This window comes from Meriones unguiculatus, chromosome 6, assembly GCF_030254825.1.
Source record: "Meriones unguiculatus strain TT.TT164.6M chromosome 6, Bangor_MerUng_6.1, whole genome shotgun sequence".
Classification (NCBI taxonomy): Eukaryota; Metazoa; Chordata; class Mammalia; order Rodentia; family Muridae; genus Meriones; species Meriones unguiculatus.
Window position 1 is genome coordinate 23,304,705 of NC_083354.1, and position 18,267 is coordinate 23,322,971.

The 18,267-nt window shown below is 41.2% G+C and overlaps 1 protein-coding gene across 5 annotated transcripts in view; it reads right to left on the reverse strand.

Annotated features, from left to right (window-relative positions):
* Dpp8 (dipeptidyl peptidase 8) overlaps positions 1–18,267 on the reverse strand; it is a 49,324-nt gene that overhangs the window by 13,835 nt on the left and 17,222 nt on the right. For all 5 annotated transcript variants that reach the window (XM_021649591.2, XM_060384890.1, XM_060384889.1 and 2 more), the window contains 9 exons: positions 17,628–17,756; positions 16,954–17,015; positions 13,647–13,747; positions 13,025–13,202; positions 12,065–12,224; positions 9,414–9,493; positions 6,768–6,920; positions 6,391–6,526; positions 3,787–3,932 (listed from right to left, as the gene is read on the reverse strand). In XM_021649591.2, the coding sequence (XP_021505266.1) occupies positions 3,787–3,932; positions 6,391–6,526; positions 6,768–6,920; positions 9,414–9,493; positions 12,065–12,224; positions 13,025–13,202; positions 13,647–13,747; positions 16,954–17,015; positions 17,628–17,756 (1,145 nt within the window). The remainder of the gene's footprint in view (positions 1–3,786; positions 3,933–6,390; positions 6,527–6,767; positions 6,921–9,413; positions 9,494–12,064; positions 12,225–13,024; positions 13,203–13,646; positions 13,748–16,953; positions 17,016–17,627; positions 17,757–18,267) is intronic.

Below are 18,267 nucleotides of genomic sequence, written 5' to 3' on the forward strand. Positions count from 1 at the left end.
CTCACTTCTGTTTGTACAAGAACATCTGGCATATTTTAGAAAACATTTATATATTGCTGGGCATGTTGGCTTATACTTGTAATCCCAGCACTCAGGAGGCAGAAGCAGGTAGATCACTGCAAGTTTGAGGTTAGCTTGGTCTACATGAAGAGTTCACGGATACTCGCAAAACCTGTCTCTAAACAAGCACCCCTCCTATTTATTTATTTATTGTAAATAAAATATTGGCATTGTAGCTGTTTAAATGTCACACATTCTAAGAAGGAACATGGTCTGGGCCTCAGGCCACTGCACTCCTGTAGGATCAAGTGTTTTATAAGATTATCATGTGCTAACAGAAAGATTTGATTTTGCATTAAGAATTCTCTTCATGATTAACCCACAAGGATTCAGGTAAGATGTATGATCTTCCAGGGGGCTGAGGTGCCAGAGGCCGTAGAGCAGCTCACGGAGAGCTCTCCTGGCTAACTCGATGCCAGACCGCTCTATCAACCAAATCTGCATGTTCCCAAGAGCATGCTGAAGAGGAGACCAACAGAGCATCAAGTCACGCCTTTTAAAATACAACACGTAGACGTGCAGCATCTCCAATGCTGATCTCATTAAGAGCATAAAACATAGCTGTACTTGTTAATCCTGAAAAAATCAAAATTGAGGTGGTGACAATTTTATCATAGTAAAATAGACACAAAATTTACCACTGTAAGTATGCAACTTCAGTGGCATTAAACACAGTCCCAGCAGTGCACAACCAAAACCATTAGCCATTTCCACAGCCTTTGCCCATTTCAGGTGCCTCATGCAAAGGAAACAATATACTTATCCTCTATGAGGCTTATCTCACTGAATGCAGTGTCCTCGTGCTTCATATGCTGAAGCAAGTGTCAGTTTCCTTTCTAAAATTAAAAACCTAAAAACCAGCTATTGTCTTTCTGTGTATGTGGGTGTGTGCACAGGTCAGAAGAGGGAGTTGGCTTTTCATCCCACCACGTGTCCATGGAATGAACCCCGGGTGGCAGGCTTGGCAGCAGGCTCCCTGACCTACTATGCCACCTTACTGGCCCAGTTTCTCCCTTCCTAAGAACAAATAACATTTCATTATTACATTAAAAATTTTTTTTTCCAGACAGTTTCTCCTTGTAGCCCTGGCTGTCCTGGAACTCATTCTGTAGACAAGGCTGGCCTCAAACTCAGAAATCCACCTGCCTCTGCCTCTGCCTCTGGAGTGCTGGGATTAAAGGTGTGTGCCGCCAAAGCCCAGCCCACGTTGAATACTCTGTGTGGTACATATGCCATGGTGTGGTGTGTAGTCAGAGGACTAGTTCCTGAAGCCCACAGTTTCAAGCCCACATGGGTCCTACAAATTCAACTGAGGTTGTCAGGCTTGGCCACAAGTGCCTCTACCCTCTGATCCATCTTTCTCACCAGCCCCCATTTTCTGCTGATACTGTATTTTGCTTACCCATCTGTCATAAGATGCTTGGGTTGCCTCTAGCTCCTGGTCAGTGTATATATGGGAATAAACACCTCTCCCTATATTTGCTTTCATTTCTTTTAGGTACGAATGCAAAAGTAAACAGATGATTCTCTGTTTGGCTTTCTGGGGAGCCACTATACTATTTGTGTAGTGGCCACATCATTTTATGTTCCCACCAACACTGGATTAGTGCTCCAATTTTTCCATATCTTGCCTAACACGTTCCCCTTTACTGGCGTAATGGATGTGAATGCTAATACCCCTATGGTTCTGGGTTGCATTTCCCTGATGATTAATGATAACAGGCATCTTTTATGGTTAAATTTTTTAATTCAGTTACCTACATACAGTCTTTTGGTCTTAAAATCTAGTTTTGATACTAAGTCTCATAAAGCCCTACTATCAGGCTAGAGAGATGGCTCAGAGATTAACAGCACAGGTTGTTTTTCTTTTTTTTAAGATTTATTTACTTATTTTACATATATGAGTACTCTATCTGCATGTACACCTGCACACCAGCAGAGGGCATCAGAGCCTAGTATAGAGGGTGGTGAGCCACCATGTGGCTGCTGGGAATTGAACTCAGGACCTCTAGAAGAGCAGACAAGGCTCTTAACCACTGAGCCATTTCTCAGTTTTTTTTTTCAAAGGTTCTGAGTTCAATTCTCAGCAACCACATGATGGCTCACAACCATCTGTAGTAAGATCTGGTGCCCTCTTCTGGCATGCTGGCAAAATACTATATAAATAACAAATCTTAAAAAAAAAAAGCACATATATCCTTGACAATACTTGTTATTTCCTGTTTTCTTGTTTTTATGTGTGTTTTCTTGTTTTTATTTGTTATGGGCTTGTTTGTTTTTCTTGGTTTTCCTCAAACAGACTGGTGTTGAATTCAGAAATCTGTCTGCCTCTGTCTCCCTAATGCTGGGAGTAAAGGCATGCACCATCACAGCTTGCTAAGTTTTATGTTTTTAACAGAAACCTAACTGATATTGTTCCTGATGTATACCAATAGCTATGACGCAGGCTCTCATCATTTGCTTATGAAACATTGCTAATGATGGCAAATGATCTAACACATATTTAACATAGTAATGCTCACTATCCAGAGAGCTGATGACTGTGCTGGTTCACTTTCACCTAACTTTTTGTACAGCATGATGTTTAGATGTACCAGAGAGTAAATAATTGAATGTAATTATAAAGGATATTATAAGTCCAAGAATGGCATTATAAAAATACTCTAATTATATTCAAATTTACTTAAGGACTCAATAGAAAAATCTAAATAAGGAGGCATAAATTCATATTTTAAATTCTACTTTACTTTTTGTGGTGCTGGGAATTGAACCTGGCACAAAAGCACAGAAAAACCTGGCAGCTCCCCATGCACAGTGCTTCATTTACCTACAGCATTTATTCAGCAGGCACATCCTAGTACGCTGAACTCGCTGTGCAGAGATCAGAGAAGGGTGCTCCCAGGCCTCCTGCTCTGTCAGTCTTTTGCCTTATTCCTTTGAAACAGGGTCTCTCGTTGAGTCTGGAACCAGGCAAACTTAGCAATCCTCCTGTCTTCGCCCCCACAGTCTGAGGGTTCTGGCACATATACCCACACCCAGCTTTTTACATGAGTGATGAGATTAGAACTCATGTCTGCACAGCTAATGCTCTTACTCACTTGCTGACAGCAATCTTCCTGCTTCTGCGGCCTGAGTGCTGGGATTATAAATGTGTATTACCAAGCCTATCCTTAAGATTCTATCTCAACTGTGTGGACATTTCAAATATAAGTACAGGGGGCTAGAGAGATGGCTCAGAGGTTAAAAGCACTGACTGCTCTTCTGAAAGGTCCTGAGTTCAATTCCCATCAACCACATGGTGGCTTACAACCACCTATAGTGAGATCTGGTACCCTCTTCTGGCATGAAGATGTACATGCAGGCAGAACAATGTATACATAATAAATAAATCTTAAAAAATAAAATAAAAGCACAGCTGGAGAGATGGCTCTATGGTTAAGAGCACTGGATACTCTTCCAGAGGGCTCAGGTTTGATTCCCAGTATTCCTTTAGTGGCTCACAAATGTCTGTAACTCTGATTTCAGGAAATCTGATATTCTGAACTCTGCAGGCATCAGGTATGCACATGGTGCACAGACATACATGCAGACAAAAATACTCCTACATGTAAAATAAAAATTAGCTAAAATATAAATGTATATATTTATTCATGAGTTTATATAAGCATATAAACTATATGGGGATATATGTAACTATATTCTTATTCATATGCATTTGTTACTCACCTGGGGACCACCATATATGAAGAGCACAGTGGGGTACTTCTTTCCAGGCTGCAGGTCATGAGGCTTATACAGCATTCCATACAGTGTAAATCCAGTAGTACTTTCAAAAGAAAAAATTTCTGGAGGGGTGTAGTCAGGAAGAGGACCTGTGGGGAGCAACAGAGCCGTAAAGAAGTTCTCAGAGGAGTTCTGCCACCTGAAGTAAAAAAAAAAAAAAAGGAAGTATGGAAACCCAGCTCCCTCCCCAACAACTACTATCTCTCTCAGGGAAAATAAGCCTGTTTACAATGAAAAGGCTTTTTTTGTTCTTTGAGACAGGGTTTCTCTGTGTAGCTTTGGCTGTCCTGGACTTGCTTTGTAGACTACGCTGGCCTCAAACTCATAAAAATCCAACTGTCTCTGCCTCCCCGAGTTCTGGGATTAGAGGCATGTACCACTGCGCCCAGCAATAAACAGGCATTTTAAAACAAAAGGAATGAATACCAAATTGTCATTTTCAGATGCAGACACACTGAGTCTTGACAAGGTATTTAGGTGCAAAACTAAAGGAATTCTAGTGCAGAGTTCAGTCCTATCGGTGGTTAAAGTACACATCTGACCAGCAACAGGCGTGCATTTCAGGACAGCTGTGGGCAGCGAACAGGAAAGACCCTTATATTTAACTTAGTCTCACCAAAGCTCTATTATCCTCTCCTCAGTGCCTGTTACCATGATGTCACATCAAGCAGAGGGTATCACCATATTACCAGCTGTGCTCCTGAACTTTAAAATCCACACAAACCCTTTGGTCTGCACTAGCTTAATTTTTTAAAATTCTTACTCTTATTTTTTTTAAAATAATTTTAGTTATTTTTATTTTTTTATGGACGTTGGTGTTTCACCTACAGGTGTGTCTGTGTGAGGGTGTTGGATCTGCTGGAACAGGAGTTAAGGACAGTTGTGAGCTGCTATGTGGGTGCTGGGAATTGAACGCAGGTCCTCTGGAAGAGCAGCCAGTGCTCTTAACCACTGAGCTATCTCCCCAATCCCCTTACTCTTATTTTTATTATTTTAAAAGACAGCGTCTCTCTACGGGAGCCCTGGCTGTCCTGGACCTGTAGATCAGGCCGGCCTCTAGTGCACATTGATCCACCTGCCTGTCTCCTGATGGCAAAGATTAAAGGTGTGTGCCACCACCCCCCAGCTCCGTATTATTATGTGTGTGTGTTTCCTAAGATATCTATGTGTGGGGGGCATGTATGAGTGCTAAAGTTCCTATGCCTGTGCACACTTACAGACATCAGGCGCCCTTCTTCGACTTTCACCTTATTGCCCCCGAACAATCCCTGAATCAGAAGCTTGTATTTCTGTGAGGCTGACTGGCCATCAGACTTCTGAGATTCACCCCTGCCCTCTCTCCAGTGCTGAGTTACAGGTGCACAGCATGCCTGGCTTTCATACAGGCGCTCTCGGTTTGAACTCAGGCCCTCGCTGTAGGACGGCAAGCACTCTTACCTACCAAGCAGTCTCCCAGCCCCACATTAATGCTTTAACCTCTTGGTCAAAAGTAATGAGTGAAAATATTTGACATAAAAATAGATTTGAAAATAAAATTATTTAAAAGACACATAAAACAAGTCTATTCTTTACATTTAAGAAATTCTAGGGGCTGGCTGGGTGGTGGTAGCAAACACCTTTAACCCCGGCACTCAGGAGGCAGAGGCAGGAGGATCTCTGAGTTCAAGGCCAGCCTGTCTAGCCTCTATGGGCACACACACACATAGTCACATAAATAGAAATAAGTTAAAAAAGAAAAAGGATTGCGATAGATGGTCTTTTCAGTCTGTGAGGGATTTTTCTAGACGACATTAGCTGAGGAGGAGCCACCCTAACTGTGGATGGTGCTTTTTCGGCTGGGGACCCTAACAGAATAAGAGAAAGGGAGTTAAGCAGCTGAGGCTATCTCTCCTTGCCTTCTGGCTGTGAGTGCAATGTGACCTTAGGCTCCTGTCACTGTAACTTCCCTTCATTCTGGACGGTACCTTATACCCTGAGTCAAAATAAACCTTCCCCAAAATTGTTTTTGTCAGGTATTTTGTCATTGCAAGCTGTAAAGTAACTAATACAGAAAGAAAGCATTAAAAAAAAAAAGATCAAAAATGGATCAGCTCATGTCTGAAACAACGGCACTTAGGAGGCCAAAGCAGGAAGACTGCTGAGTTAAGGCTAGCCTGGGTGCCATCCATAGTAAGGTCAAGCCTGGGTTACAGAGTGAGAGCCTATCTTTCCCACAGTAAGCAAGTGTGCCACTGCAAAGACTTGAAACTTCCAAAAGCAGCCAACTGGTTATTCTTTAAAGCGCCATCCTCTGCTTAAAGAGTCTTACTGGCTTTGAATATATGATCTCAACCTGCTTTTCAAAAAGGCTTTCCAGACATGCTCCTGCTTGGACAAGAGGCAACCCAGCTCATTCAGCAGGTGACACAAGAGGAAGTGAGGTCCACCTGAAGCTCAACAGCTCAGGGACAGGCAGGACTGAGCAATGGAAAGACAGCTCAAGAGACATGGACAACAGGACACTGTGGTACCAATCCTAGTTAAGCTCTGGTTCAGGGGAATGGGTACCTGCTGAATCCAAAATGGTGGCCCAAAATTCCTTTGTTTTATGAACTGGGTCATCTTCAGGACTTGAGAGTTTGTAGAGGGACACGCAGTGCGGATTCTTCTGGTTGCTGTACTTACTTATAAAGAAGTCACAATGCTAGAGAAAAGAGAGACAACAATGGCTTTCCAAAGGAAAGGCAAGGAAGGCTACCAGTGGCTACACAACAATGCTGCGGCAAGAGGGCAATGAGAACTTGACAACTGATGCAAACACACAATGCTTTTCCTAGACAAGGCTTCTGTGGGCCACTGTCACCAATTTTCACGTTCCTCAAAAGGAATGGTATGTGAGCACAGGCTTCTCTACGGCAGGGTCCCCGCCAGCTGAGACACAGTACCTGGCTGAGGCAGCAGGAGTGTGAGTAGCCGCGGTCAGTCAGCCTCACCACTTCACCAGGGTTTGCGTAACTGCTCACATACAGGTGATGCTCCAAAGGAGAGTCTTTGGTGCCTTCAAAGTACACCAGCTTTCTGGCTTCATCAACCCAGATCTGCAAAAAGCAGCACCAATCAATACTAGCACAGTTCTGACAAGGCCAATGACACACAGATCTTGCACAGATTCACCTCTTGTGCACAGTCCTGACTTGGGCTTCTTTTTATTTTGCTACCAGTGATAATGTGAGCTGCTTTTGCTTATGGCTAAAAATTGATCTTATCTAGAAAGGAAAAGGCTGAGTTATACACTTTTGGGATAATATCCTGATCTACTGCATTGTGTACTTTCCCTAAAATAAGAGAATTATTTCCTTATAGAAAATCCCTAAGGGGGAAACACCCTAATCACACCTCATTGCCCACTTGGAAAACATTAACTTTCTTTCTTTCCTACAGTCAGCACACTGTTAGCTTAGTACTCTTTTAGATCTTTCCTACAAAGTTACAAAAGTGTTTTATCTATGGGGTTGAGAAATGACTGGAATCAAGCAGCTCTAGCACAGTGTAGTTTATAAACAAATAAGGGCAAGATTTATTGTAAGCATTGGCACGGGATAAGATCCAGTGTCCCCAACTGAGGATACGCTCTTTTAGGTTACTATCTGAAATTAAATTTACTTTATATTCTCTCCAAACTACAGCAATCTAAATAAATGGTTTTCTTTCAGTGTTACTTTAAAAATATTCTACTAGCCTAATGAAAATTTATTAGAATTTGAAATGTTTTATAGAGATAAAGGAGATTCTGAAAGTATTTTAAGTGTCTTTCTCTCATACCCACACACCCTTCAATATTAACTTTTTAAAGCAGGTTCATCCATTCCTAATGAACTAAATGAGCTAAATCTGCCTTTCTAACACGCTCCAAGCAATTTGCACGTCCCACTCTTCATCTGAGACCTCACTGAGTAAGCTACAGGGGCTTAAGCCTGACAGCATTCCTCAGTTGTTGCTGTGAGAAGTCTGAGTGGAACAGAGTGGCTTGTGAACACTGAGGAGGAAAAAGACAACACAGAGACAAAAAACAGAGCAAACGTACAAAAAAAACAGGAAGGATTTGAGAGGAATGAACACGTCACAAAAGTTAGTTCCGTACACGGTGAACAGCAATCCTTCTGCTCCATTTTGGAGTTAGTGTCACGGTCACCCAGTAGTTCTCAATTCCACCTACTCAATTCATAAAATTAAAAAAAATTTTGAGTATGTGTCTGACTGGTGTGTGTGTGCGTCTGTGTGTGTGTGCATGCAAGTGTGCCACAGCATGCATGTGGCAAATGAAGGACAAAATGAGGGAGCCACATCTTTCTTTCCACCGCGAGGGTTCCAGGAATCCACCTCTGGCTGTGAGGCTCAGCAGCAAGTGACTTTACTTACTGGGGCATCTCAGTGGCTCAGGAAACTTACCTCAGGGTAATTTCTGTTATTAGAACCTAGAATTCCACAATGACATTCAAGCCTTGCCTGTTCTACAGAGTGAAGTTCCAGGCCAACCTGGGCAACTTAGCAAAACCAACCGAAAAATAAAAATACAAAACTAGCTGGGATGCAGCTTCACACTGGAGTACTTGCTCAGTACTTTTAAGCTGAGGCCATCCCCAGCACTGACCGAAAAACCACCTGCTCAGAGCAAAGCTCTTCCTTGTTCACCTAAGCTTAAAAGTTCAAATCTGTGATATAACAGATGAATGAAAGAAAATTTCTACCTCAGGAATGCTAAATACAATCTCCAATATAAAAACATGAACAGTCTGGCATGCCTAAAAAATAATTTTCAGATTATTTGCTAACTCACAACTGATTAAACCGTAAACATACAAATTGTTTCCTTACTAAATAGCAATAATATATTTGAAAATGGTGATCTTGGTTTGGAATGGTGGCTCAGTGCTTAAAACCACTGGCTGCTCTTCCGTAAGACTTTGGTTCAATTCTCAGCAGCTGCATGGAGCTCACATGCAGTTTGCAACTCCAGTTCTAGGAGATCTGACACTCTCTTCTGGCCTCTACAGCCACCAGACATGTACGTGATACACAGACATACATGTAGTCAAAACACCCATACACAAAAATATATATATATAATAAAATGATTGAAAATAGCAGTCTTGAATAACTAGAATGCATCTTATGACTACAGCCATAAAATAGGTGAGCTTTATAATTTAAAATAAGTTTTTTAAAGATAGGCTCGTACTATATACTGGGTGTCCTGAAACTTGCTATGCAGACCAGGATGGTCTCAACCTCACAGAGACTCACCTGTCTGTGCCTCCCAAATGCTGGAAGTAAAGGTATGCATCTCAATTAAACTAAGACTTTCCTTTGTAACAACTTGAATTCTTCTAGGCCCTAACTTAATACTGTAAAACACTGGGGTCATGTGCATGTGTACACACACACACACACACACACACACACACACACACATTATATATACATATATACACATATATATACACGTGTGTGTGTGTGGTATTGCATTATTCATTATTTCATACACAGAGCAGAAGCTGACCAAACATAGCAGTAGAATACAAAAGACATACATTGGATCCATGCCGGCCAAGTACTTCCCATTCACCACTGGTAATTGCTATTTCCTCTTTGATAGGACACTTGAAATCACCTGAAGATGAATACAATTAAAATTCAGTACTTTATTCCAGACCATTAGCAAATGAAACAATGTAGAAAAGTTTTCTAAACTGTCTTTTCCAAAAAGCTGCAATAAAACATAAACATAAACAAAATCATCAATGCTAGGTTTGAGTTAATGAAAATATTTTGGAACTAGATAAAGATAATGGTTGATAATACTCTATTAAAATGGTATTAAGTTATTTCAAATGGTTACTAAAAATTACAGCTAAAAAACCCAACTAGACATGGTAGCATATACCTTTAATCCCAGCATTTGAGAGGCAGGGGCAGGTGCATCTCTGTGAGTTTGAGGCCAGCCTGGTCTTCATAGTTAGTTCCAGGACAGCCAGGGCTACACAGTAAAACCCAATCTCAAATAAACAAACAAAAAACCCGACAACAACAAACCCAAGTTATGAGGTTTCAAAATATTCAAGAATAATGACAAAAACAAAAACAAAAACTCATGCAGAAATGGTGAAAACAAAACAAAACAAAAAATAGATCCTCTGAGACAGGGTTTTAATATATAGTCCTAGATGGCCTGGAATTGGCTATGCAGACCAAGAGCTGTCCTGCAACTCACAGAGATGCACCTGCTGCTGCCTCCTGAGTGCTGGAATCAAAAGACTATGTCACCACATCCAAATAGATTCTAATGGTAAAACCTGAAAAAAAAGCGCTTGCCTTCTTGGATACTGATCCAACGTGGAGGTTTACTAAGCTGACAAGGCTTTTGTTATGGAAATTCAACAAACCACTTTAAAAGCAATGAAGAAAAATTGTAACACAACTCTTTCATTTGCCAAAAAGTAAACTGGCTGTTTTTAAAGCACACTAATGTCAAATACCCCCTATGCCTGCATGAGAGTATCTGGATGGGGTCTCGTCAGAGGAAGAGACAGAAGGATGAAAATCACTTCTCTCCTGCAGCTGCTTACATCTCTGACTGTACAGAGTCACAGCTAAGGATGGTGAGTTAAGAAAACAACTTAATTTTTTTCTGAGACACAGAAATGTAGCTTGCTACTTTATGAACAAGAAATGACACATATGTAATATGTCTCTATGGCATAACTAGAGTTTCACATTATAGCCACGAAAGGGAGAAGACAAGACAGAGAAAGAAAAAACAGGTGAAAATAATTACAAAGTAAAAAAAAAAAAAAACAACCTGAGATGGGAGCGTGCACATGCGCGCGCGTACACACACACACACACACACACACACACACACAGCCAAACGACATCAACAAGGGACCTCATTCTGAGGTTGATGCTGATGAGTAATAACAGATTCCAGGATAGCTCATTGCTTCAGAGGCATGGTTTTAGTTCTTTATTTGTTCTTTATCTGTGAGTGAAACTACTCCTGAGAAACAGAGGAACTAGTAAGGCAATTTTAAGTCCACCGCTAAGCTAAGCTCAAGCTCATGGAAAGAAATTCTGTTTGGAATAAATAAGACCTTGTCTATCTTTAATGGAAACTGAATAGTCACATGTAGTATTTTCATGGTTGGTTCCAAGCACACTGCTCCCGAAATGGCAGTTATTAAAAGACCATTCAGAAAAAACTTGAATAGGTATTTTTCTCAACAGGATATATAAATGGCCAATATGTCCATGGGAAGTACTTAATTCCCCTCATCTTATGCTGTGTCAAAACTATAATGATACGCCTCTTCAGGCTGGCCGTGGTGGCACGTGTGATGCCAGCTACTCAGTCACCTTCTCAGTCCGTCTCAAACTAAAACCCAAAAAAGAGCGAAGGGTGTGACCCAGAGACGAGCCTTAGGCCCCATCGTAGTACAGCACGCATGTGTCTGCACACAAACGGATGCCACTTTCCATCTCCTGAAGTGGCCATTTAAAAACTAACCCCACGGTAAAGTGACGCACACATTTATCTCAGCACTCAGGAGGAAGAAGCAGGTGGATCTCAGTGAGTTCAAGGCCAGCATGGTCTAACAGAGAGTGCCAGGACAGCCAGGACTATACAGTGAGACCCTGTCTTGAGAAAACTAAGAAAAATAAATAAATAAACTCACAACAACAACAAAAAAGAACAATAAACATACACACGTGAAAGCAAGAAAACAGAAAATAACAAGTACTGTCATGGGTATAAAGAAATAAACCTTGAGCTGAGTGTAGTGGTACATACCTGTAATTTTAAAATATGTGCTACCAAAGCAAACACATGCGGGCTCATTTTAAGCAAATTAAAAATTGTAATTAAGGCAAAAGTGTCATAAAAATAGGTATTCTAACTACTCAGAGATTACCCACTATTAATAGCAATACATTTATTAAGTTTACTGAAGCAAGTACTAACCCTTAGAAGAATACAAAAAGACATATGGCCCTGAGATGGCTCAGCGGGTAAAGGTCCCAACACCAGGTCGGATGCTCTGATTGACCTTGGAGATCACAGTGGAAGGGCAGAACCGACTCCCACAGATGTCCTCTGACCGGCACATGCTTGCCCCAGGGTGCACATGTGCAAAACAAGTAAGATGTAAAGGCATCAAATACACAGGTAAGTAAGGTTTCCTACCTGGGGCAGGCAGTCCACCACCGGATCGTTTATATTTGCTCTCCTTTAAAATGGATGTGATTTTATACAAATGCCGAAAACCTGTTTTGCATTCAGAGGCAAAAATAAACTCAATTTCATCTTCATGAGTTTGAGGGAAAACATGAAAGATATCGTGGATCTGTAAAATGAATAACTTAATTCACTATATGCATTAATAAACATACTACATACATAATCAAATGAGAGAAGGAAGGGTTACTTGAAGTACAGACATCGGTGAGTGCAGAGGATATGGTACACTTAACAATAACAGGTTTTTGCCTGGCCTTTTACATTTATTTTACTTTAGACAAAGACTTCCCACACTGAGAAGTAAACATTTCCAAATGGAAGAAAGCAAAAAGAACATGACCAAGGCTGCTACTTTCCATCTCTGTAATCTCTGAAGCATATAAAGCTTATGCAATGGTATAAATCTTACTACCCAGGCAAGGAGAACAACATGCTTTGCTTTTGTTTTCCAAAGAGAACTATTCTAACACTTGAAGGAAAACAGATGTTCATCTGTTTTGGCTGAATCACAGGAAGCTTGCTCTTAACTACAGAGAGAAAGAAATGTTTTTATTTTATATCTAATTTTTATGTTAAAATGGAAAATGTAAAACTCAATTAAAAACTAGTATATTCGGTATAGTTTGCTAACTTAAATGGAGTTTCTAGACACAGCTCTTGAAAGTCCTCTCAGAAGCGCAGAAGCTGTAGCTGAGGCTGTGGGCTCACTATCTGGTGTGTGCAGAGCCACATCTGTAGTCACCAGTGGGCTGCCACGGCAATACCATCTACTTTCTGCTGTAAACTACTCCATTCTGGAACCATCATTCCAACTCAAAGTGTTCACGCTAGCTTGCTATACAACAACTTCATCTGTCTGAGCATGCAGAGAAAACACACAGCCGAGTTTAAGAAACAGAACCATACATTTATCCAGATGTCTGTTGTTTCTTCATAGATGACCAGTGGTGTCACAGAGTCAGGAACTGACTCAACAAGTCTCTGTCTGTCCATAGCATCGTCTTCTACAGGGATGAATAACTCAGGGGGCATCAGAACTATCTGCAGGTGAGTCTGGGAGCGATCCAGCAGGATGGACCAGGCACTGTTCACACGAACGAAAAGAAATCAGGGATAAAACAAGTTCTTAGAAAATGAATAACCCTCTGTTCTCTTCCTTGGTACCTATCAATTTTATTTATTATTATTATTTTTTAAAGACAGGGTCCCACTATGTGTCCCCTGGCTGGCCTGGAACTCAACATGGAGATCAGGCTGGCCTTGAACTCATAAAAATCTGTGTGCCTCTGCTTGCTGAGAGCTATGATTAAAGGTGTGTGCCACCACACACAATTACTCCTATAGTCACAATACAGTACATTTATGCTTACAGGATGGCAAATCTACACATTCACAGAGTTCAGGGAAAGGACCTGAGTGGAAATGACACAGTGCCAATTTACAGGGGAAGGTAAAGCCTACAGCACTGACATTCTAAAGCTCTGCATCCTAAATTACTTGTAATGAAGTGACAATTTAACATACGCACTATTTTCCTTCTGGAGTCCATCCAGCTCTGGCAATATATTCAACTCCTTCAAACAGAATCTCAAAAGGTTGAACCAGTTCTTTATCTATGACATCTATAACCTAGCAAGAAGAAAAGGGAAGATAGTTATAGAAGACAGAGAAAATAGCATGCTCACTAGTCTACTTATATCACCATCTTTTCAGACACAGCACTTGGAAGGGCACGAAGTGAACGGTAAAACTGCTAGTCAGTCGAGGGTTTCCTGAGCTCATGTTTTCTACACCCAGGAAAATTCTAGGATGAGCGTTGACATGATCTCACTGTCCTCCTTAGGGTTTGCACTAACAAAGCCCTTGATAATAAATGGCAGGCTCAAGTTTTGCTCACTTTAGTTCTAGAGTCTAGGAGAAGTTGACAGTACTTAAATCCCTATATCTTAACCTAAAATATATTTGTGTGATATATGAATGAAATGGACTTGGTAGAAAAGCATTTTTTTCCTTTAAAAGTTTAGCGAGCACAACTCAAAAAATAAGCCAATGGAAAAAAAATAGTCAAAGAAACTGAATAGATAGTCCTTCAAAGAAGCCACTTAAGCGGCCAATAAATATTGGAAACATTAGCCACAGGGAAATGTAAATTGAACCACAATGAACTATGGCTTCTAAGTGGATGGCTGTGACAACAAAATGGACAAATGCAAGTGTTAGGATGACGTGAGAAACTGAAGCCCTCATAGACTGCTGGTGGGAATATAATGTCCATAGCAGCTTGGCGGCGCCACAAGGATTAAGTAGAGCATTATCACATGATGCAACTGTTGCCTCAGGCATGCCCCAGGGAACAAACCCGTAACACTTTAAACACTCTTGCATACCCGTGTGTACACATATTCATGGTAGTCTCTCTCCAACCCCTCACTTGTGCTCTCTCAAGAGACACAGTCACACTGTAAAGCCCAAGCTGGCCTCAAACGTGTGATGCTCCTGCCTTAGCCTCCTGCAGAGAGGCATGGCTGGGATAACAGAAATGTGTCACTTATCTGTCTTCATGACAGCTCTCCTTTTTTTTCCCTTCTTTTTTCTTTTTTTGGGGGGGTGGGTTTCAAGAAAGGCTTTCTCTGTGTAGCCTGGCTGCCCTAAAACTCAGAGATCTGCCTGCCTCTGCCTCTCAAGTGCTGGGATTAAAGGTTTGTACCACCACTACCTGGCTTGATAATTTCCCTTTTAAAAGCAAAAAAAAAAAAAAAAAAAAAAAAAAAGGATAACCCAAATACCCATCACTGATGAACTGGTAAATAAAATGTGATATATCACACACAGAGATAATCTTCAGCGATAAGAACTAAGGGGTATGGGCGGATGCTCAGCTGGTAAAGCACTTGCCTCACAAGCACGAAGACCTGAGTTTGGATCTCCAGCACCCACGTAAATGGCAGGCATAGCAGCACTGTGCTGTCTCAGCAATGGGGAAGCAGAAACAGGAGGAACCCTGTAGCTTGCTGGCTGGCCAGCCAGTCTAGTCAATCAGTGTTTTCCAGGTGCAATGAGAGACTGTATCTCAAAAAATAAAATGGAGGGTGGAGAGAGGCTTAATGGTTAAGAGTACTGGCTGCTCTTTAAAGGATCTGGATTCAATTTCCTGCACTAATGTGGTGCTTACCATCTATAACTCCAGGGGACCTAATACCCTCTTCTAGCCACCAGGCACAAATGGGGCACACAGTCAAGCATACAAGCAAAATAGCCATACACATAAAAATTTAAAAAAATAAACAAAAAAATGAAGTGGAGATGGATCAAGGGAAATACCTGACATTGACTTTTAGTTTCCATGCATTTGCATTCACTGCCCTCACCCCCAGCACAAACACAAAAATAAAAAGAAATAAAGTACATGGGCTAGATACATAGCTCAGCAGTAGAATGGTAGAATGGTAGTTGGATTTCTCTAGCAATACACATACACCCACACCCCTCCACACCAATGCATGACGCAAATAGATCAACTCTGAAAATATTAAACAAAGATGCCAGGCAATATATTGCATGATTTTGTTCATAAGAATGCCCCAAAACAGTCAAGTCTATAGTGGTTGTCTAGACTTGGGGGATTACAGCTAAGGGGTGAGGTGTTTCTCTTTAACGTAACGATAATGCTCTAACACGAACTCTGGTTCCCAACTCTGTGACTACACAAAAAGTGACTGAATTGTAAACCTTAATGAATGAACTGTATTGTACATATATGATATCCCAAAGAACCTTAGTCTAAAGAAGAGTCTAAAGCTGGCGTAGTGGAACATGCCTTTAATACCAGCAGTCCACCCAGAAGGCATAGGCAGGCTGATCTCTGAGAGAGGTCAGCCTGTTCTACATAGAGAATTCCAGGACAGCCAAGGCTACATAGAAAGATCCTGTCTCAAAACAAACAACCCCAAACAAACAACAAAACCCATCCAAAGTAATTCTAAAATATGTATAGGAAGAAAAAAAGTTTTTTAATATTTATTTTTAATATTTATGTTTAGGTATGTGTACTTACATACCTAAAAATATGTGTGTGTATCTACACGTGGGTGTGTGTACATGAGTGCAGGTACCCGGGGACATCAAGATATCAGATTGTCTGGAGTCGGAGTTATAGATGGTGCAAGCCTTCTGACATGGGTGCTGGGAATAAAATTTGAGTCTTCCACAAGTACAGTATATGCTCTTAACCATCTTTCCAGCCCCCCTAAAATCTACATTTTAACTAATTTTGTGAGCATTTCCAAATGGAAAGTAGCAGAACAAGAGAAATATGGGTTATTGGATCCACCACAGGTGATGTACACCCAACATGGAAGGTAAACCACTGCTGTACATTGATTTACTCAACAGAGGCAAAGAACTAAAACTATTTGCAAGGAGTAAAAATGTGGTTGCGTGGCGTGTGCATGTGTGCAGGGGGCACAGACTTGTTTACTCTTCAGATTTTTTTTTTTTGAGACACTGTCTCTCAGTGTTCTAGAAGTCCAATAAGCGGGCTGAGCTATCTGGCAGACAGCCCCAGGGACTTGTCTGTCTCCACTGCCTCAGTGCTGGCATCGCAAGCACACACTACCATGGCCAGCTTTTTTACGTGGTTCTGGAATTTAAGACAGGTCCTTACATATCCCTCTCCCCAGGCCTACCATGAGTGCTTTCAAGGGCAAAAATAAGGTCAGCTATCAATCATGACACACAAATGCCTCAGCAAGTTCAACAAGTAGACAAATAAAAAGGTGCATCAAAGAACCTCCGAGGCCGGGTAGCCAAAGACAGCGTTTGGTGCTCACACTCACCCCTCCTTCAGCATCAACAAGTATCTCTGACATCTTGAAAGTGACCTTTGGGTTTGCTGTGCCTTCAGAAAGAAACATAAATGAATAATAACAATATTCAGAATTATTCCAATTAATTGCTTCAAATCAATGTCCTTCAGACTTAGGTAAGTTAGGAATGCTGTATGTAGCTGGGCTTTATTGTGCAGAAGTCTTAGAACCTTTCTTAAATTCATACGGGTAGCAAACAGAAAAGAGGCTAAAGCACTAGAGTCAGAGAAAAACAAAGAAAAACTCTACCATTTCTGTGACTGAAAGGTTTGCAAAACGCAAAATGGACAAAACCCACGTACCGATTAAGAACAAAACCACGTAAAAGTCTTTGACATGGAGGGATGTCTTCTTGCCAATTTCCCTAACCCTGCTTTACCAGGTTTATGGGCATACCACCTCCAAAAGCAACTAAAGATTCAAAAGCTACACTTAATGAACAAACAATCCTTACAAAAGCTGACTCTACATTTGAATGGCTGCGGTTTCGGTCGTGGTTTTGCGGCAAGGGCTCATCTTGGAGACCAGGCTGGCCTGGAGCTCCTGACAGCCCTGCTGCCACAGGCTTCCAAGTACTGGACTTCAAGCATGAGGTAGCACACTAGCGGAGGAAATGAATAAGCAAAAACAGTGGACTACGGCACCTGTTTTAGGGTAACGGAACGAGTCTGCCCTCCTTGTTTCCAGCATGGGGGACGTTACATGAATAATTTCCACCTCAGATTCATCATTTTCTTCATAGAGGATTCTCAGAATTTTACCTCCACTAGGAGCTTAAAAGAAATTTAGAACAATTATTACAGAACACTCTTCACTCACAATTCCTTCTAAAACCAGGTTTTTCCTCTAGGAGAAACAGTGTGCGCATCAGACTGCTATTATGCGTTTGTGGTGACCCAGCACAGTCCTTGAGCACCCTTGGCTAGGACTCTACCATGGGGCTGCACTTCCCGGCTGTGCTGCCTTCAAATAAGTATTTTTAACTACAGGTACTTACTGTGGTGAGTGTGTGTGTAAGTTTGTGTGTGTGTACACAGGCATCAATACTGCTTTATAGCTAAAAGTCTGCACACTTCTTTAATGAAACATGAAAAAAATATTTAAAATTCGTATCTGAGATTTGGTGACATTTTAAAATGTAAATGTCCTTCCACAATTATACAGAACAAGATTGTGACATAAATCATCCAACACAACTAAAGTCTTTAGCATCTTCCAGTGACTTCCAAGTCCCTTCTACTAGGAGTTAAAATTCATCTTTTTGGGAGGAAAAATGTAAATGTG